Genomic DNA, 22,837 nt, shown 5'->3' on the forward strand with positions numbered 1-22,837 from the left:
AATATCTTTCTCGCGAGAAACTCTCATTAAATCGTGAAATTGTTGAAAAATGACAGAGTTTTCAAGGATGGGAACGGCTAAGGTGGCTGACTCGGCTAAACCCTGTGCTACTCCCCCCCCCCCCACCCCTTCCCCCCGCCCCCATCCTGGGATGGATATCCGTTGTGGTGCTGTTTCATATACCACTGGGAGTGCTTATTTCGAAAGCTTTAAAGTTTTTGGGAGAATTTGGGTGTCACAATTCTCTCCATCTTAAAAATGGACCTATTTCACGGCATGAAACTTTTCGAAATTCCGTTATTTCTTTTTGGAAATATCCACTTCCATCAGGTTCGTGTGCAAACGAACTAATATGGAATAAAGTGCTTTTTAGACAAAACAACTGTGTTAGCGTTATCTTACCTTTTAATATAGGAAGAAGAGAAGAGGATAAGCGAACTTGACGAGCAGTTCATTTACTATTAATAACATTCTTGTAATTCTGAAGAACCCTTTCCGAGAAGATTCATGTGTGGTAGATTCAAGTTGACCACAAGGCTTTCTCCTTTGGATTGCATTTTCCTTTTTTTTTTTGCCCATATTTGAGGCCTTTTAGAATCTTTTTTTTTTTTTTTGCAGCCTTATCTGACATGTACATAACACATACTGAGTGTAATGATACTCTGTTTGAAAAAAAGTTGAGCTTTTTACTCGCTCTGAAGCCAAATTTGTTCAAACCTTCGACAGATTCTGTGGGAATCCAATGTGAACTCTCATTTTACCTTAAGAAGGCTGGTTTGGCCAGCCGAAATATAGTACACCACTAAAATCAAATCTCCGTTGTATCGGCTCTTGCTCAAGATATTTAGTTTCTCTGGGAAAACTCGTTTATTCGATGCCAAAGCACTTAGACGAAAAAGACAATTTCCCGTTCTTTCCGTGCGCATTTGTCTAGACTGCGCAAGCGAGGATAGAATGGGTCTCTCCCCATTCTCCCCTCGGCTCGTTTGCGTGAATGATACGTGCAGGCAAACAATCAAGATAGGTCACCGAGCAAAATTTCGAGATACAGACAATTTTTTTCCGCAAGATTTATTTGATTCATTCAGCTGACGCGTGTCTCTTAGTTATAGCGTGTTTAGGTTACGCGCACGCGCGCAGCCTCCTTGAGGAGGCTCAAAAGCAGCGCGAGCAACACACCGGAAGTGAAAATAGGGCGTAAAATCGCGCGAACCGGAAATAAAACATGCGGAAAAAAATTGTCTGTATCTCGAAATTTTGCGCGATGACCTATCTTGATTTTTTGCATGCACGTACCATTCACGATGGCACTTCAAATAAAAAGTTTGGGGGAAAGTTATCCGGTACAATTTTCAGTAAACTATAAAACGCCCTTTTGTGATGTATCTTAAATTCTACTTGATAACTTATTGTCACTCTCTAAGTTAAAGAATTTAGGGAGATTTCCAACAAAAAGAAATAAAAAGGGTAGGTCATCGACTTAGTTTTTCAGGTAATTTTCAAAAACTGAAATTTAGAGGGCCTTTTTGTGGACCTGGCGTGTTGCCATGGAAACCGATATGACGTCATAAGGGCCCTTAAAACAATAGAGTCGCAAAGATATTAGGGAGCTTAAGCACGCGCGATTTTGAGACGCGGACGGCAACCGGAAGTGACCCGTTTTCCCTTTCAACTTGTCTTCACTCAACCACATTTATAGTGCTAAGTATCTTTTCTCCATTAGAGATGATTAGTATCAACATCTAGCAGACACCCCCGTCCCCCCCCCCGAAAAGTTCTCTACCGGGTCCCGTCCGCGTCTCAAAAACGCGCGTGCTTAAGCTCCCTATTTATCGTTTGCCTACACAAGGTGGCCGAACACAGTTTTCGCGCGCGCTCTTGCTAACGCAATGCAGCGCGCGCGCAAGGATTGCACAAATATAAACATGGCTTCAATACAGCAATCATTTTATTTGCTCCATGCTTCCGCTATCTATACTATTTTTCCTCAAAATTGAACAAAGTGTTTTGATGGTTTTATTCTTTTATGAAAATGTATGTTAGAAAAGGTAACGATGCAAAGAACTTCGCAATTCACAGATTTTTCTTTGTTATCGAAAGAACCCAGCTAAATGCAGCGCATGCGTAGTAAGTTAAAAAATTGCGATTGAATGCGGAATAGCTTTCTCGGAAATACACCGATTTCTCGAGAACCACTCGTTAGAATTAAACGAACTGTGTAACTTTATGAAAATTAAGAATCGGCGAAAGTGACTACTCCTTAATAGAACCATGTATTGTTAACTTGATGAATTACAAAGAACTTTTAAGGGCTTAGACACGATAAGTATCTAAGTATCTTAGCTAATCCATTTACTCTGTTTTTGTAAGTATGCGAATAATATGTCAATTTAACTATTGTATTTTTCTTATAAATAAGTTTAAATTCAAAGTGTACATCTAATTCACAACCGAATGCAAATGCATAAGTATGTCGAAAAATGTCTTGTAAAAACAATTTTAATGTGTTTTATTTCTTCAAGTTAATTCTCATCTGCTGTTCTCAAGACCCTATAAAAATGAACACAATTCACCTTCCGGAAGCAGAGATATAAACGAGTGAAGTTACAAAATCAGCATTTACACATGCGTCACCTGCTCATTCGAGTCCGTTCGCGCATAGAACTATGGGCCAACAAAAACGGATTTTTACTTGAGTCGCAATTTTGTGACGGCATCGACACTAGCGGGAAAAATTGCGTAATACTTTTCCCGGGAGGTTGCAGCGGCAAAAATCGCCGTTGGGAAACAAGTTGTAAACTTCCAGAACGCCTTAACTTCCTTTTTACGGTCTGTTTACTCCGCCGGCAGTAATTAGCATGAGTCCACTCTTAGAACCTCTACAGTGTCTTTCTCCCACCTTTTCGTTTGTTAGACACGACGACAACTCTCTCGGAATGCCAGAAAGTTCGTTCAGTGAAGTAAAATCGTATTGCGTTCCGAGGTTTTCCAACTTGAGCCATTGGCTGTCCTACGCTGGATCAAGCTAAACGAGATTAAGTAGTGTTTTTTCTGTAGCGAAGAAGCTCAAAATAGAGTGCAATTAGTCTCTCGGGAGACTAATCAGACAAATCAGAAGCGATATGGGCCACGGTTAAGCCGGCCATTTGTTCGACGACTTTGTGTCTTTGATAAACCCTCATGCAGGGCGCGGAACAGGGAAATAATTTCTTCATTTGGTGCGAATGTCGTTTTCATGGCTCTGTCCGTATCCACATCTTTATTAATTACAATCCACGAAAAAGAAGCATATAATCGAGGTTTAATTCCCATTCATGAACATTTGGGCGACGATAAGGGACTTAATATAGCGGGATAATGCCGGACCTCAGGGGCTTTTTTTAAAATAATGACGGAGCTCAGTCATAAAACCTTTCATTGTTATAGAACAACGAAAGCTATAAATCGCTGACGGGTTGCGGTTTACTTAGCGTAAAAACATTATTTTCCATCGCTTCAGGATAATACAATACAATAATACAATACATACTTAATTGACCGCTCCCCATAGGGGCTTTTCAGGGCCAATGAAACAATGAAACAACGAAACGACAGAACAGAACAACAGCGTTTACATACCTTTCCTTTTTTCAGTTAGCATGGATACATTTTCTCATTTTCTTAAGGGATTTTTAGTTTCATGTGTTTAGCCGCCATCAACCAGCTTGGTAGATGTTGTTTGTGAGCAATTAGGTCCAATGATTTTAGAAAACGTGATATGTTATACGTTCTGGATGATTTGCGGGCCCAGACGGTGGTTCGATGCAAAACAGAAGAGGTTGAGTTGGACCATTGGTTCCACCATATTCTTTTTTCGCTCTCAGTTGATTTGCTTTTGTTCGAAGAGAGGTAGGTGCGGGATGATACAGTCAATATCTCTGAGGTGTATACTGGACCGATTGTGTGTGGTTAACTTAATTAGTTAGTTATTAAGGGAAACAGATGAATAACAAGTGATAGTTTCCGGCTAAAATAATCATGCAAGATCGATCAAAGTGGGTACAACTTTAAGTGAAGCTTGAGAAAGTTTAACTTGCTAATTAGCCTATTCAAAAATTAACATTTCCGCAGCTCAAATATTATGACTTTCGTCTATGTTTGCATTTTTGAAAATGAAGTGGTTTGGGTGTAATTTACTTTGAATGTCGCCTGAAGAAGACTTGCGGTACGCAGTCGCTATCTACACCACAAGTGACCACATAATGAACCAAACGTTAATACCTTAATATTATCGTCCTTTGACTGTTTCAAGTGAAACTTTAAAGATTGCAATCAACAACCAGCAGAAGAAAGTTTGCAATCGTCAAATGTCTGGTAAATGTAAGAAGTGTTGTAAGACAGTAAAAGGCTGTTCAATTAGAATCTTTTCGCCCCGAAATTGCTCTCATCACACAGTCGGAACACGAGGTCATAAATATAAGGTCACTGATGTGGAAGAAATGATCATTATTGCAAAATAATGCCTCCTATTCCACCTCAGTCACCACTAAAATGACAATCTGTTCCACGTCATTAACTGATGCTCTTAGAGGACTACTTAATTCTACAGTTATCAAGCCTGAGAGGAACCCACTCCCCTGTGACTAATGTTCCCCATTGCCGTTTTATATTTTTCCAGCCTACACTCTCCCCTGTTACGTAAATTATTAAGTCCAAGACGTCGCCAGCAGCTTTTTAGGTCGATGACAAAAGTGCACTGAGGGAGGGTTATGTGATCCTCATGGGATCATGCAGAGAAAAGTCACAAGTAAAATGCAAAATGTCCAAATGCTCAATAAACCAGCGACTTTATTCACTTTTTTACTTGACCCATACATGAGTTAACTTTTTGCCTTTTCTACTTTAAGATTCAGGTCAAAAACTATTATGGCTAAAATAGCTGACAGATTTTTGAAACAAAAAAACACACTTAATCGGGATGAATTTTGTGATCGATCAGAGCCAAAACACAAGTAAAATGCAAAATATTAAAATGCTTAATTAATAAACCAGCGACTTTATTCACTTATTTTACTGGACCCATATTTTTGCGTTCTCTACCTTATAAGATACTTTTAACAAAAGAAATCTATGTAATTTTATGAAAATTAAAAATCGGCCAAAGTGACTATCCCTTAAGGACGTTCGCGCCAAAATCTTCCTACGGTGAGATTTTCTTCATTTCTCGCCTAGAGTTAGGTCATAAAGTACTTACTCCAAAAATGAAAAAAAAATGGGGGTCACCGACTTTGTTTCGGAGAAAATGGCAGTGGAAAAATGCCTTAATTTCGAGAAATCGGTCATAATAGCGAGATGTAGGCTCATCTGCTCATCCATCGAAAATCATAAAAATAAACTGTTGGAGTGAAAGTTTCCATGCATAGGCTTTTAGGAGTGACATTTTTAGATAATTGTATGCCGCTAGGGATGTGGTGAACAGTAGAATTCATCCTCGACGAGTGTTTTCGTAAGCGCTATCCGTTGCAACCACTACCGGAATTCGATGGCACGAGGTAAGAAAATGTTAAAAAAAGATAACTTCTTACGGTGAGAATTTTTTTATTTCATCCTATTTTGTAGATAGTAAGTAAAGTAAGTGATTCATGATTTTAAAATTAGGGGTCACCGATGATCTGAACGAGTAAAATCGATGTGATTTTGCAAAGCTCATGGAAAAGTTCGTTTGTCACGCTTTTGCGTGACCTGTCGGGCAAGGACTGGAACCCAACAGAGGATCGATCGTTGAAGAGATGAAAGGTTTTTACCGAAAAAAAAACCTTTTTCGAGCATAGCAACGACGTTTTAAGCAGGGGTCATCTTCATTTGGTTGGTTTTTTGTATAATATCTCCCCATTGCCGTCATGCTCATCCTCTGGAGCGTGTTTCTTGTGAAATTCAATCGCTGATAGTTTCCACGCAGGTCCATACTATTCAAGCGGACGAGGACGAAAATACTCCTCAATTTTCACGAAAGTAAAGGAAAAGAACTTTAAAAACATGCATTCCCTTGGAACTTAAGTTCGTAGGAAAATAAAAACATTAAAAAGAAATAGACCCGTTAAATTTACGCAACGGTTCGTCCACGACTTTTCCAAACTTTCAGCCACTGGTCTACTCGATCAGCTACCTTTTCCAGAGCTTTTCCATCCTCCCGCCCCCTTCTCTTTGAAGTTTCATGATGATTCGGAAATAAATGTGCCATTCTTTTGCCTGCCTGTAATTTTTTCCTCGGCGTTTTTGTCGCCATGTTATTTTAACTGATGCTCGAAAAATTTGTATGAAAGTCAAGTAGACTAGTGCACGACTGATAAAACCTCGGGAATATCAGTCGTGCAGTAGTCTACTTGACTTTCATAAATATTTTAAATCAAATTTGACTGATCACGATCTTCTCTGATCCATCGCTGTGCAAGACTTACCGTCCACGGTTTTTGCAAAGGTTTTAAAACCTCAACTTCACTAATGCTCAAAGTAATGCGTGACATATTACAGTCGCGTTATATGCGCAGCAACGTTGCGCACAAACAATTAGCGCGAACGTCCTTAAGGGGGGAATAATGACTCCACACAGAAACGCAGATTTTGTTACCAGACCCTGACTTTTCAGAGATGCTAAATGTCTGACCAGGTTCCACTCCATAAGGTCTAGAATCGAATCGAAAGTCAAAGTGAACATTATCAGAAGTGGTGCCCTCTTGAGTCACCGGATCGTCGTTTTGGTCAGCAAGCTTGAGATCTTTGGTCTCCCCAGCAGGGAGTGGTGGTTCATAATCCACCCTCAAAATTGAGAGTCTTCCTAACCGCTTGATTTCAAAGGATCCGAACGGGTTATGTTTGGAACCAAAACACACTTTGCGGTCAATTTCCGTCGAGGGGACTGCACAAAGAAACAACAACAAAAATTAAGTTCGCTAAAATTCCTATTCATTGTCGGAAATAAAGCAAATACGAGCAGCCGGCCTGCGCCATGCAGGAGTAGGAAAATTGCTCAAACTTAATCATCTATACTAAGGTATCATTGTCCATAATACCGGAGTGTAAAGAGCGATACATGTTATGCTGTTACAGCCTGGTTCACACTTGCGACGCGCTGGCAAACGCAATCGCAAGTGAGTAAGTGAATGATTAACACATTACGTATCATAAGTTAAGCTTAAAAATGGGAAAACGGCTTACACCTGTTTTACATGATAGCAGTGTGCATGGGAAACGAAGGTATATAGAAGGAGGTTGTAGCTGACGGAGATTTTGTAATAACTCTGGCGACATGATGAGTTTTGTGACTCAGCTTTTTTGTCGTAATGTAGGAGTTCAAAAACCTTTTACTTACTGTGTCGTTCCACAATTTCCATGACAGTGCCTGGGTTTTCATGTTTCGGCAGAAATGTCCTCTCCCCTGAATAGCCCACAAACAGTTAACAGTGAGGAGTTACCGCCACATCAGAGGCCCGTTTCTCGAAAGTCCTGATAACTTTTCGGGCCCGAAAAGCCATTTGCGACACTAGAAACCGCTTGTTTTGGAAAGCCGATCTTTTAACATGATTTGACAAAAAGAAAAACAACCGTGAAGTTTGATGAATTAAATCCTCTCCGTTTTGCCGAGATACTAAGGGAATTGTGACACCCGAAAATCGGAACTTTCGAGAAACGGGCCCCAGGTTTCACAAAGCGGGGAGAGAAATAATGTAAAATTTCTCGGACTTAAACTAAGTCGTAACTGGTTTTGGGAAAAGTGAAACGGTGACTCTCGGTGCCGGGGTCTATATAGAAACGGGCATATCGGCATTTTATCTTTGGCCGAATCAAACCGGTAGAATATAAAGGTTATTAAGGTCCCTGTGCATTAGCCATGGGAAATTTTCGAAAACACTCCTAAAAGGTCAATGGATCTTGTTTTGTTAGCTTGTCGGCCCAAAACAGTTTCACAACCACTGAGATACACATTCTAAAATATAAAGTTGGTGCCACTTGGCAATTTTTCAAACAGTGAAAAATTGATTTTCCGAGCGATAACCTTAAGAGCCCTTTTGGAGTACAGCACTACCCAAATACCCATGAAAGGTAAATGAATAACTGAGAATTAATCCAGCGCAGTAACCAATTAGAAGCGACATGGTGAAACCACAAGAATTCAGTCACGAAGTCACACTTGCTGGACTAGAATCGCTACTTCCATGGAGTTTTTAGTTTCAAGGGTTAGTTTGCCTTTCTTCTCCTTTTTTTGGCAAAATGGAAATTTAAGCGATATGCACAAAAGGGATGAAATTCGAAACTGCAAATGAAAGGTTTCAACTTCTGCTTGTATCCACAGATGAATGGTTTGCACACCCTCAGGCTACCATTCGAGCAGATCTTTCTGTAATTTGTTTGGTTATTAAGAAAGTCTCCGTTTCATGCATTCACGTTGTTGCTTTGTGTTCGTTCTTCAAAAAAGACACTTATTCTAGTTCTGCCAATATCACAAAGGTTTGTGGTTTGGATGGCTTAGGTTGTTATACTTTGCTCAGTGCCGGTTTACTGACTTAACTAATTGTCCTGCCCTGGTGAGATCAACAATTCAAAACTTATGATCTTATCTCTCTTTTACAATGCTTACCTAAAATTTGTGAAAGGACGGTTTTTTCGTAGTATCTTTGTATCTCTTGGGTAATTTACTGATGAAGCCCTAGAGAAGGGTTATGTAATAAGAGTAGCTTTTCTTTATATGTCTAAGGCCTTTGATAGAGTCTAACATTGTGGTCTGTTAGCCAAGTTAGGTAGTCTTGGAGTGGAGGGCACCCTATTTGTGAAATTGGTTTGATGTCTTTTAATCAAACACAGAGGGTGGTTGTTAGGGAAGTTCATTTTCTGTATGATTGGTGTAACATTAAAGAAGGCGTTTGGCCTGGCCAATTTCAAATATTCTTTAGCGTTATATATAATGTTGTTAAATTTGTGAAGCGTGATGGACTGATTAATAGTTTGCCTCAAAGGTCTGCCTCGCTGTCTTGCGAAATCGTAAACATACCCGATAGACTACTTTACAGTTGTATGCTTAGTTACCTGGCCTTTGAATGAAAGTGAGGCTAGAGTTAACCTTGCTCTGATAGAAACCTCACTGCTTGTCTTAATTAAATTCCTACTGACTAATTAGCATGAGAAAAACATCATTAACATAAGAAAATGCAGAGCAAAAACAAAGTAAATGGTGAGCTAAGATACTTACATACTTACCTCGACTAGGCTTTTAAATAAAAAAGTTCGTTGCAATTTAATTTGAAACTGAATAAACTGAAAGAGATAGGACAGCATGTTGTAGCTGTCGGTTAAGAGTTGGTTTGGTCCATTTTTCAGGCAGTTGTGAAAAGCTTCTTTCATTTTAATATTAAAACGCAAGGTGGCTGAGTCTAAGGCTGTGAAACATTCAGTGGAACAAGAGTCTCGACAAGCTTTTGATGACGCGAGATATTTGTGCACATGAGAGGCCTTGTCCGAATCAAGGCGCTCATCACGTACGCGAGTAGAGATTTGACGAGCTTGTATCCACAGATGAATGGTTTGCACACCCTCAGGCTCGCTACTATTCGAGCAGATCTTTCTGTAATTTGTCTGGTTATTAAGAAAGTCTCCGTTTCCTGCATTCACGTTGTTGCTTTGTGTTCGTTCTTCAAAAAAGACACTTATTCTAGTTCTGCCAATATCACAAAGGTTCGTGGTTTGGATGGCTTTGTTTGTTATACTCAGGGGCACCCAACGAGACTATGGTTGTAAACCACTTAAACATAGCTTTGTTAAACATATTTTAGCATTTAAACGGTAGATATGGCACATTTTTATCCCCTAAAAATTTTTCATCTGTTCGGATTTCCTAGCTGAAAGTCTAGTGATCCGAAAATTATAAGGATCAAAACTTACCTTTTCGAAAATTTCAGCCAGAAAAAAGGCTCCCGAAAATTTTAAGTGACCTTTTTTGGGTAAAAATCCGTTTAAAATGGGCAATTATACCATGTTTTAGATGTTCGAAAATCCTAGGACAGGAAGGCAAGAAAGAAATTTTCCAAGAAATGATCCGAAAATTCTAGATCTCAAATCGTCTTCCGAACAGATATTTTCCGAAAATTGACGTTGGGTGCCCCTGTATACTTTGCTCAGTGCCGGTTTACAGACTTAACTAATTGTCTTGCCCTGGTGAGATCAACAATTCAAAACAAGGTGGCTGAGTCTAAGGCTGTGAAACATTCAGTGGAACAAGAGTCTCGACAAGCTTTTGATGACGCGAGATGTTTGTGCACATGAGAGGCCTTGTCCGAAACAAGGCGCTCATCACGTACGCGTTGAGATTTGACGAGCGGCTGGCGTAAATAATTTATTCATTAGGTGCGAGCGGAGACCCTGTGGCACAAAATGTTTCACAATGAACAACTGTTCACCTTAAGAGTAGAAAAAAATCAACGTAATGGCAATATTAGTGCAATACATTCTATGTAATTTCCTAAGCTTTTGTTTGTGTTCCTTTAAGGAAGGAAGGAAGCTTACAACTGAGTGTTTGAGAAAAAAATGCTAGTTTTATCAGACTAGTCTGGCTGGCGTGATCAATTTCCCTGTTAACATATTCGTGAATTTTCCTGTGCTTTGCCTTAGCAGGTTAAGGCCTGGCCAAACGCTCGCTACATTTCAACGCAACATCTTCAGTGCAACATTGTTGGGCACAACATGTTGCGTACGTTTGGCCACCCTGTTGTGTGCGTTTGGCCAGTCCATTCAACACATGTCGCAACATCATTGAACAATGTTGCAAGATGTTGCGTTGTTGTAATTTCTCTCATTTCGATTGGATCTTCGTGCAATATTTGCGGCACTTGTGATTTGTCAGAGTATTTACGATATACACTTGCACATTGTGTAATCACCGCTTCATTTTTACTTCCTATTGGATAATTATGAATCATTTTGTGAGGTTGACGAAAGCATATTTGTATATGGATATGTGAAAGCCATATATATATTTGAAGTGCGGAGAGAATCAAGTTCAAGCCTGAATTTTTCAGCTTTCCTTTCGCTACATATACTGCTTAAGCAACTTTAATTAATAACTGCGATGATCAGCAGTAACTTCATTTTGTGAGGTTTCTAGTATTTTTCCAGGCTCGGAAAGCGGAGGAAAATTTTCAGCAAAGAGTGAAAAGGAAGTTAGGTATTTATTATGGCCGATGTCTCAGCGGATTTAGACCTGTCCCCAACCCCCTAAGATTTGGATTTCCTGGTCTGGATCCTCGGTCTAAATCTGTTAGAGTTCAAATTTGCTTGCTGATTTATTGAAGGCAGGGTTTGAAGAGTTGTCATCACTGCAGCTTCGTTTGATGAATATCCAAGGATTATTTCACGGAACGGTGCATGCAGACATCAACGTAGACAGGAATATACCACCTGCCGTGAGATTTCTGCGAGCGTGATCTACAGAGGCAATGGACCAAGCACTGCACTTATCCGTGCGGAACGCCTGCTTTAAGGTTAAACCAATCATGCGGGGTGAACTTCCCAAATAACCACCCTCTGTGTTTGATTAAAAAGACAACTATGAAACCAATTTCACAAATAGGGTTCCCTCCAGTCCAAGACCACTTAACTTGGCTAACACACCACGATGCTAGACTCTATCAAAGGCCTTAAATATACGGAAAAGCTACCCGGCATAGCCCTTCTCTAGGGCTTCAACAGTAAATGACCCAATCTCATGAATGATGTGCACAAGTTGCTGTACAGTGGAATCATAACAACGAAAAACAGTTTGAAGACTGTAAAAGTTACCAGTCGTATCGAGGCAAATTAGTTGTACAAAGGTGCTTCGAAAAAAACCCTTCTCTCACAACTGATCTTTAGATCATGGTAAAGGAGAGATAACTTTTGAATTGTCGATCTTGTCAAGGGAAGACAATATTAGCAAAGTAGAGTAATGTACTCCTTAAGCCATCCAAACCACAAACCTTTGTGGTGCTGGCAGAACTAGAGTTTCTTTTGTAGTGGGACACAATACCAGAAACTCAGACTTCTTAATTACCGGACAAGGAATAGAAAGATCTGCTCACGGGGTAATGGTTTCCGGTTTATCATGTGCAAACCAATGATCTGTGGAAAGAAGCACAAGTTGAAACCATGCATTTGCAGTTTCGAATTTCGCCACTTATGTGCACATCGCTTGAATTTTCATTTTGCTCAAAAAAAAGAAGAGAGGCAAACTAACTAGGAAAGTAAAAACTCTACGGAAGCAGCGGCAATTCTAGTCAAGTGTGTCTTCGTGACTAAATCCTTCTTTGTTTTTCGTGCGACTTCAAGTGGCTTCTGATTGGTTACTGCGCTGGCTTAATTCTCAGTTATTCACGAGATAAGTTGCCTTTAAATTCGCTGCCCACTGAACTAACAGACAGTGCGTTTTGCAGACGTTGGAAGAACAACTTTGCCAGTTTTCCGTGGAGAAAAAAACGGTGAGTCTTTTAACTATACAAAAAGGGTGGTTTTACATCGGCAGGATGTATAACGCTTTCATGAAGTTAGGACTTAACTTTCAAAACCTTACAGCATCTTTTACTTCGGCCAGTCTACCTTTAATGGATGTGATCTCAAATTCAGAGATTCCACTTTGTAGGTTTAATTTCATCGTTCGAGTACTTGAAGTTAACACCCCTGTTACTTTTCACAACAGATTGTTCCTACAGTAAGTTTAATTGTAAAGTTCAAATGTTTTACATTTTCAATCTTCTCATCTTACGGTTTGTTGCATTTTCTTATTTGTTGAAATTTCCCTTCATTAGTTTTCTTTTCATCCACATTTTTTCATTCACTATTCCCAGCCATCCCTGTCACGCGTCATTAAAAAAACGTTTGATTCCAAACGTGAGGGCCTAATTTCGTTTTTCTCTCTTGGGTTGAAGATGAATGACAAGGCAGCTATTTTATCCTTCAGCCTTTTCTTGGTGATTTTCCTATTGGTGGCGGAAACAACGCTAGCCAAACCCCAAGGTAACTAAATTAGTGTAACAATTAATATGGTAATTCTCATTTTTATCTGGCATTTGTACATGCACTGTTATTGTCTTTGTCCAAATAAATATCACCCTCGGCACCGGACTGGCGTGCTCGGTGTACCTCTCAGGGGTTGGGGGGGGGGGGGGGAAGTACGATTTGGGTACTGGTATATCCCTTACGGGCTTTTGAGCTTATCGCTGAGTGAATCCATGTTGCTTTATATGCAAACAACTTTTCACTGTTTCAAAAATTGCCAAATGTCAATTATTTCGTATTTTGAAATTTGTATCTCAGTGCAGTGGTGTTGAAAATTATTTTGGGCCGGCAACGCTAAGAAAACGAGATCTGGGGGCCTTTTAGGAGTGTTGATGAAATTTTCCCACGGCTAGCGTACCCTCAGTAGGACCTTAATAACTATTATATTCCACCGGTTTGATACCGATAATTTGCCGATATGCATTCCCGTTTCCATATAAATCCCGGCGGAAGCTTCAGTTTTCCAAAACGAGTTACGATTTTGTTTAAGCCCGAGGAATGTTACAGTATTCCTCTACTCGCTTTATGAATCCTGATGTGACGTCAATCCCTAACTATTAACTCTTTGGCCTTGCCTACAGGGTATCATTATGGGGGCTACGCAAGGAAGAGGATGTTTCTACTGGGACATGAAAAACCAGAGGCTATCAGAGAGTTCGTGGAACGAAACAGTAAGTGAAAAGGTTTTGAATTTCTACAAAAAAAAAAATAACAAAACACAACAACAACAACAAATCACAAATCATCACACCGCCGGAGTCCTTACAAAATAGCCGTTAGGTTCTACCTCCTTCTGTATACGTTCTGTATATTATATTTTAAAAATGGTTCTTTTAGGCTGTTCAACCGTTTATCAAACACCGTTTATCCTACACGTCAACCATGTAAAACAGGCAGGTGTAAGCCGTTTTCCCATTTTTAAGCTTAACTTATGATCAAATAGTGTGTTAATTACTGATTTACTTGCATGCGATTTAGTCTAATTGCGTTTGTAGTCGTATCGGATGGAGTGAGCCAGGGTTTCTCGGCAACAGTTTTGCGTGCATCGCTGCATGTTTACACACTTATTATGGACAATGATACCATAGCGTCAATGATTGAGTGCCGAGTGTCATTCCTTTTCTTTTTTGAAGAATTTTACTACTCCCACAGTAGGTCCGGCTACTCCTATTTGCTTTATTTCCGAACTCTTAGCGAGTTTAATAATATTATTTTTGTTTCTTTGTGCAGTCCCCGCGACTGAGATTGCCCGCGACGTGTGTTTCGGCTCCAAAGATAACCCGTCCGGATCCTTTAAAATCAAGCAAGCAGGAGGACTCGTAACTTTGAGGGTGGATTATGAACCATCACTCCCGGTTGGGGAGACCAAAGATCTCAAGCTTGATGACGAAAAAGGGCCCGTGACCCCCGAGTACACCACTTCTGATAATATTCACTTTGATTTTCGATTCGATTATGATCCTTTGGAAGTTACTGTTGATCAGGAATTCCTCCTCTCTGAAGATTCGGGGTCTGGTGAGGAAATATGCGTTTCTGTGTGGGGTTACTACTCTGACGCACCTTAAAGGCCACAAGAAAGTCGATCAGCCAGTCGATCACAAAATTCATCACGATTGAGTGTGTTTTTTTGGTTTCAAAAATCTGTCAGCTATTTTAGTCATAATAGGGAAAGTCGTTTTCGCTGTTTCAAGCTGTTTTAAGCACATGGCTTTTTGGGCCTGACAAGTTATCAGGACGTTCGAGAAACAGGCCCCTGGCCCATTAAGATCCGGATGCATCATTGCCAATTTTTTTTTTGCCTTGGGTTAATGCTGTTCTTCACTGTTATCTACAGGTTATATTTTGAATAATCAAGTGCATTTTCATTGAAATAAAAAAGCACTAGTATCTGAGGTGAAACAGTCTGTCATTTTAGTGATCACTGAGGTGGAATGGGGGGTCCTTATTTTCCAATAATGATCATTTGTTCTACGTAAGTGACCTTAAGGTGATTCCTCAGAAAATAAAGTTGTCAAACGATTTTCTTGAAACCTTCCCTGAATGTTCCCTACTAATCCCTGCTCTGAAAACTACAATAAAAAAGATATGTCACGGTGCTTGCTTAAGAGATATAATGGGCTAATCTTACCCCATTGATGCCTGTACCGATACTAATCACGCACGTTATTTCATCGGCTCAGGGTACATTTTGCGGTAGATAAACGAGAGGGTTTTTAAAGTACCATTTGAAAAAACACCTGATAGATAGGAAGTCTAGAGCATATGGAACACTGTCTTATATAGTTTATGGAAGCAGGGGGTGCAGGGATGACGCAGTGGTGAGAACACTCGCCTTCCACCAATGTGGCCCGGGTTCGATTCCCAGACTCGGCGTCATATTGGTTGAGTTTGTTGGTTCTCTACTCTGCACCGAGAGGTTTTCTCCGGGTACTCCGGTTTCCCCTCTCCTCAAAAACCAAAATTTGATTTGATTTGCGTTGTTAATTTCAATTTACAGTGTCCCCGATTAGTGCTCTACGGCGCTAGAAGATTAGACACTTAAATAAAGTTCCTTTCCTTTCCTATGGAGAAATCACTCAACTTCGAACGACGTCGACTCAAAACGTTTCTCGAATCGTTGTTTTTAAGATCATAATTTACATTCGCTCTCCGAAAAAAAATTGGAAAGGAGCGTCTGTGATTTACCTTTGGTAATCGTGTTCAATACCATGTGATTTTTCCTGAAATGTGTGGAAAATGATTTGATTGGTTATTACCCTTCGATCATTACATCATTGAAACAACGAATGTATCCTTTCTTTTTAAGAGTGCTTCTATGCTATAAAGCCAAGGAATCTTAAAACTATCGGAGACGCTCTTCTATCATGTTTGGAATCTACCTTATTGACCACCATCATGGAAATTTAGCTCCAAAGAAATATGAGCCACGTAAATTTTGGTCAGCGTAGATCATTCAATAATGTATGCATATTTATTCCGGACCACGATAACCAACGGTAAATCACAGACGCTCCTTTCCGATTTTTCTTCGGAGAGCGGGGGGCTGTGCACAGGCTAACTTTCTTCTGTTGATTTTTGATTGGGATATTAATTAAATTGCCGCCTAAAACATTAAAAGTACGATAGCTTTAAGGTGTTATTGTTTGTGTCATTCTTTGTGGTCACTTGTGGTGTAGATCGACCTTCTGACTGTGCACTGCTAGTCCCTCCGGCTTCAGGCGACATTCAATGTAATTCAACATTAAAAGTACATTGCACCCAAACCACTTAATTTCGGAAGGCACAAATATATATGAAAGTCATATATTTGAAAGTTGATTTAAACTTTCTCAAGCTGTGCTTAAGTTGTCCCCACTTTGATCTTGCACTAGGAACTACCTGTTTCTCTTTTATAACTAACAACACAAAATTCGATCCAGTAAACATGTCAGGAATATTGACTGGATGATATCCCAGACCTACGTCTCTTTCAGTAGTCAAAATGTCGAGAGACAACAAGAATGTGGTCGAACCAATGGTCTAACTCAACCTCTTCTGTTTTGCATTGGACCAGAGACTGGGCCACCATATCACCCAGAGCGTATAACAGATCACGTTTTCTGAGTCACAAACAACATCTACCAAGCTGCAATAAGACTGCTGCAATAGTGCTGAAGGGATTAAAAGATGGTAAATCGCAAACCGTTAGCGTCTTATAGGTTTTTTTGACAATGAAAGGTTCCACACGCTCCGGTGGTCATATTTTTTAAAGAAAACCACGAAGGTCGGGTTTAACTAAGCTTGTTTCAAAAATACCATAAGGCCTTTTTTTTCTCCGTTTAGCATCGTCCGACCGACCCAAATTTTTGGCATTTTCCAAAAAAAAAAAAAAATTAGGTAACGACATTTTAAAGCCATTTTCATGTCACATAGGAGTTTCGGTGGTTGATCCTTTTTCCCCGCACTGTCTTAATTTTGCAACAACATCCAACAACGTTTCCGCCATATTGATTTTGGGTTCACGTCTTGTTGTTTTCCCGGCTCCACAGCTGTGATGCTGGGCTACCAGGCCTACGATTCCGAGAATGTTCATGATTTTTTGTTCAATGCGACCGACCGACCCAATATCAGGAAACGCATTCGACGGTAAACGAAAAAAAAAAATGGGGATGGCCTAGTACTCTTTGCGGCAAGATTTCCACACAGGTCCTTACTTAATTATGCATACTCTCCTTTGTTTCAAGAAAACAATGCAGCGATAACAATAGCCGTCCTTTCGGACTGTGGCGCTTCGTTCTTTCTTCTTTGAGGTTTTTCAAAAACCGGTCGAATTACTGAATGAAAGACGTAAAATGGAACCTTTTCCCTGCAATTTTAGCCATTTTACAATTTTTAAAAAAGCGAAAGAAGTGGAGTTCAAGAATCTTTGTAATAGGGTTCAGATTCTCATACATAACAAGCAGACCAAATGGACTGCAGTACTGTTTCTTGAACTTGTTCGTTCTTTCTGTTTGCGAATACGTTGAAGCACTATAGAGTGTATGTTTTCTTTCCCTTCCGTATAAGGCACGGCAATTTCAGGATCTCTTTAGTGGGCTTTTGAGTTTTATCGCCCTTTTCAGACACTTTGTAGATATCGGCAACATGCCCCATGATGTTTCCCAGTTAATATCATGGGTGACAAATTACTCCTTAATTTAGACGCGAAATTTCAGCGTTAATTTATAATTTCACATGTGAAATTACAAAATTGCCATGGTAACATCTCTTGTATCTCGATCAGAGCCAAGATGGCGTCTAGATACGGTCAGTACAAAACGCAGACTGCAGACTGCAGACTGCAGACCGGGTACAAAATGCAGACTTGGTACAAAATGCAGACTGCAGACTGCAGACCGGGTACAAAATGCAGACCAAGTCTAAATAAATAAATACGTGATGGAATGTCATCTTATATGTCCAGGGGGTCGGGGGGCCGTGGTTTACATTGAGTGGTGCATAACGAACACTAAGAAAAACTAAGACCTAAGACCTAAGACCCGGAAAACTAAGACTCGGAAACCTAAGACCCGGAAAACTAAGACTCGGAAAACTAAGACCCTTTTCATTTTAGTTCTCAAAGCAATCCCTGGGCCGTTTAAAAAGGCGCAAAAATATAATAAATAATGCGAAGGAAATCGGGAATAAATCACGCGCAAAGCAGCAAATGAGCCATAAAAAAGAAAGGCACCAAAAAAACCCTGTATTCTTGAAAGAAATATTATGTATATCCAAAAAATTTAGTTCTATTTTGAGACGACAATAAGGCTTTATAATGACAGCGTTGGGAGAAAATCTAGCGGCGCTTGCTTGATAATTATTCACGCCACAACCGCGAATGTCACGCCAGGCGAGTCAAGACCGCATGACAATCCCGCATTTCATCAGAAAGGAAAAATAAATCGTTGTTCTAAAATGCCTCGCCTGTAACTGAACCAATTGTTCATTTGTTCTTCGGGAATTATTGGCAGTCGGGTGTTACGTCCTGTTGGAAATCAACGATGGGTTTTTCTTTGATCGAGCTCTGCCACGAGCCCATGTAAACAAATTCAAAGGTCAACAGGGTCACATGTCCTTTTTGGCGGGGAATACTGCGAATCGCGCTGGTGACACTATTTTCGTAAAAAAAGGCAGATCACCTTTCCGGAGATCAGCTAGTCTGCTAGGAGATCAGTAAGCAGCTCAAAATTTTATTTAAGAAACACTGTTTAAGACATAATATATTAAGAAACGGGCAAGGAATCCCAATAAATGCTAATATTCGTGAAAAATGACGATTGCGTGACAGCAGGTAAGTTATAAGATGACATTCCATCACGTATTTATTTATTTAGACTTGGTCTGCATTTTGTACCCGGTCTGCAGTCTGCAGTCTGCATTTTGAACCTAGTCTGCATTTTGTACCCGGTCTGCAGTCTGCAGTCTGCAGTCTGCAGTCTGCGTTTTGTACTGACCGCGTCTAGATTTAAGACAGTGACCAGTTACGAAATTAAAGGAAGCGGCAGAAAATTTAAATACGTGAAAGAGCACAATTAACTGGGTGAGAGTTTTTGAGAAGTGGTGTGACGAAAATAGCCTTGAGAAAAACCTGGAGATGATTCTTCCCGAGCAGTTGGATAAAGTACTCGAGCGATTTTACAATTACGGTTGTGAGCGTAATTTGTCACCCACGACATTAAAAGGTAATCAAATGGTTTTCTCGTGAAATTAGGAAATAATTTCACTTGCGTTTTGTCAAAATTCTGATAATTTCCCTCGCCTAAAGGCTCGGGAAATTATTAGAATTTTGACCAAACGCGCGTGAAATTATTTCCTTATTTCACTCGTCGCCATTTGATTACACGTACGTAATCATGGGTAGAGATCCATGGATGTTCCTGTACGAGGCATACTTCGTTTCATACTCCCCTCCATGTCAGGACTACCTTTTCAGACGTCCCGTCTGCTCCCGGAAATTTTCCAGTGGAACGAGCCAAAGAGTCGTGTGCCATTTACACTGAACCAAACGGAATTTCCGGACATTTTTTCTAAATAGTAAACAACCCGGCAGTGTTTCGTTTCCAGAATGGTAAGGGCAGGATAAAAGATAAAATACTGTAGAGTGAGTAGCTCGGTCGAGTTATAATTAGGACAAGTCATGCAAGCCATGGCTGCGGGTCATGCGAGCCAACATAGCGAGCCATGACTAGTAACATGCGAGTCACACAGTTATTGAAAGCTAACCGTTTTAAAATGGGTACTTAGACTTAATAACTGTTTATCAGCGCTATTTGAAATGGGTCGCATGGCTCGCTGGCTCGCAGATTGTCCGGCTCGCACTCGGTCTGTCATATTTATTTCGTTTCGTCTATTGAAACTCTCGAGAAATAAAGGTAGAATTGTGGACGCAAACTCTCTTGGAACGGTGAGAAGCCTGTCAAATTTACCATTAAAGAGAACAACAGATACTTGTTTATGTGCAAGAAAACCGCTGAGACCCTAAGACTTGAAAACGAAGAAAGTAAGCCAAATCCCTCAATTTGGCTAAAAAAGGGTAAGCCAAACGGAAGCTTTTGGGGAAAGACCTCATGCATGTACCCACCAAGAATCCCCAACTACGTAAGACACGCCAAATTATTCAGTTTCCCACAATTCAGTCATCCATATACATTTACCTTCATCTATATCTATTTACCTCCATTTATAAAAATTTATCGTCATCTGTGTTAATATACGTTCACTCCTGGTCATTTACCATCATTTACCTTCAATATAATTCACTAACCCTCATATACCTTCATCTACCTTCAATCATATTCATTAACCCTCATATACCTTGATCTACTTTCAATCACATTCATTTACCGTCATTTACCTTCATTCATGTTCATTTACCTTAATATACCTTCATCAACCTGCATTCACATTCATTTACCTTAATATACCTTCATTCACGTTCATTTACTTCAGCTACATTCATTTAGTTTCATCTACCTTCAATCACGTTCATTTATACCGTCATTTTCCTTCATTCACGTTCATTTACCTTAATATACCTTCATTGACGTTTATTTACCTTCAGCTTAATTGTATCTTACATATAAAATCGTAATTGTCATTTAGTTTTAGCTCTCTTACACCCTAGGGATTTTTAGTTTAGGCGTATAACAGTATGTAAATTAAGGGAATCTTATCTTATTTGTAAACACACGACCCCATAATCTTATAGCTTTAAACATTATCGTGTTTAAATAATGGTATATCTATCTATCTACCTAGCTACATTCACCTTCATTTTCCAACATCTACCTTGATTCGCCTTCAATCACCTCCATTCACCTTCATCTACTTTCATCTACCTTCATTCATGGTCGTCAACCGGCATTCACATTTATCTACCTTCAGTTACATTCATTTTCCTTAGTTCAATAATATACCGTTGTTCACGTTCTTCTACCGTCATTCACGTTCATTTACCTTCATCTACCTCCATCTACCTTCATCGGCCTTTATCTACCTTTATTCACGTTCATCTACCTTCATCTCGTGACCTTCATCTACCTTCATCTTCCTTCATCTACCTTCATCTTCCTTCATTCACATTCATCTACCTTCAGTTACCTTGATATGCCCTCATTCACGTTCATATACCTTCATTAACATTCATTTACCTTAATATACCTTCATTCACGTTCATTTACCTTCTGCTACCCAATTTCTTTTCATCTGCCTTTATTCATGTTCATTTACCTTCATCTACCTTCACTTACCTTCATATGCCCTCATTGACGTTCATATACCTTCATTAACATTTATTTACCTTAATATACCTTCATTCACGTTCATTTACCTTCTGCTACCCAATTTCTTTTCATCCGCGTTCATTTATCGTCATTTTCCTTTATGAACCAGGGACGGATTTAGGGGGGGGGGGGGGGGGGCCGAGGGGGCCGCGGCCCCCTCTTTCAGTTCGTCGGAGATTTATTTTTTTGTCAAAATATACAATAATTTTATAATTTTTGTAAGCAGTCTGTTGGAGCTGTTGATTTTTTTAGCTAAAGCATGATTTTTTGCTAATAGTATGACCAAAGTTGTGCGAAAAAGCTTTCAACGTTACCGGCGTTAATATTATCCTTTTGAAATGACGAAGAAGACTGGATGAGAATTCCTTGTCTACAGTCAACCTATTTTACAGAGACTGTAACAACGTAAAATCTTAATGTCTATATATATAATTATATATATTTTGGTTAGGTACAAATAGAATATCATTGTGACACGTACGTGCTTATGTGCTGTTCCATCAAATCATGAACCCTGTGTTCATTGCTGCCTTTTACACTGCCAAGCATCTTTTTGGATTCAAGGTAGGACTTAGCCGTTCGTTACAGGGTTCGACATTGGATGTTATTGAGGCATACAGGCATATTAACGTGGTGAAAGATCAGCTGGCAGATATACGCAAGGATGCAAAAACAGTGTTTGCGCATTCAGTGCATGAAAAGATTCAGAAAATGGCTAAGAAAGCAGACGTAAAGATCACCATCCTGCGCACTTGTCGTATACAGACACTTGGTTTCTTCCAAGGCTGTTGTGACTTTGGAGCGAAGAGTCATAAACCATGCATCATTATAACCACAACTTATAATTTTATTCAATATGGAATCCTGATATTTTACTTTCCAGATTGCACCAGATTGCATGTAAGAGTACCCAAAATTTCAAAATTTTCTGGGGGGGCATGCCCCCAGACCCCCATAGAAAGTAGCGCCGAAGGCGCTACTGAGGCGCGCTGATTAGTATTCTTGTTCGGCCCCCACTTTCAAAAAATGCTACATCCGCCCCTGTGAACGTTCATTTACCTTCATTTACCTTCACTAACGTCCATTTACCTTCAGCTACCTACATCTACCTTCATCCGTGTTCATCTACCTTCATTCACGTTCATTTACCTTCAACTACCGTCATTTGTCTTCACCATACCTTCATTCACGTTCATATACCTTAGCTTACCTTCATTAACATTCATTTACCTTATTCACGTTCATTTACGTTCAGCTACCCACATCCTCCTTCATCCGCGTTCAACTATCTTCATTTACCTTTATTCACGCTCATTTACCTTCATATACCTTCACTAACGTGCAATTACCTTCAACTACCTACATCCACCTTCATTCACGTCCATTTACTTTATAATATACCTTCAGGTACCTCCATCTACCAGGGTGTCAAGTGACAAATGACACTCCGAGAAAATAGGAAAATAGGAAAAACAGAGGCC

The 22,837-nt window shown here is 39.8% G+C and overlaps 1 protein-coding gene across 2 annotated transcripts; it reads left to right on the forward strand.

The window, feature by feature from the left end:
* Window positions 1–3,660: 3,660 nt before the first annotated feature.
* LOC138053459 (uncharacterized) lies at window positions 3,661–14,950 on the forward strand. 2 transcript variants are annotated; one of them, XM_068900097.1, is made up of 4 exons: window positions 12,280–12,479; window positions 12,927–13,014; window positions 13,638–13,727; window positions 14,287–14,950. In XM_068900097.1, the coding sequence occupies exons 2-4, from the start codon at window positions 12,927–12,929 to the stop codon at window positions 14,619–14,621; spliced, it is 513 nt and encodes a 170-aa protein (XP_068756198.1). In that variant the 5' UTR covers window positions 12,280–12,479; the 3' UTR covers window positions 14,622–14,950. The 2 variants fall into 2 exon arrangements, with proteins under 2 accessions (XP_068756192.1, XP_068756198.1); XM_068900091.1 differs by lacking the exons at window positions 12,280–12,479; window positions 12,927–13,014 and adding an exon at window positions 3,661–3,888.
* Window positions 14,951–22,837: the final 7,887 nt, after the last annotated feature.

The sequence above is a fragment of the Montipora capricornis genome, chromosome 1 (assembly GCF_036669925.1).
Source record: "Montipora capricornis isolate CH-2021 chromosome 1, ASM3666992v2, whole genome shotgun sequence".
NCBI classification, from domain to species: domain Eukaryota; kingdom Metazoa; phylum Cnidaria; class Anthozoa; order Scleractinia; family Acroporidae; genus Montipora; species Montipora capricornis.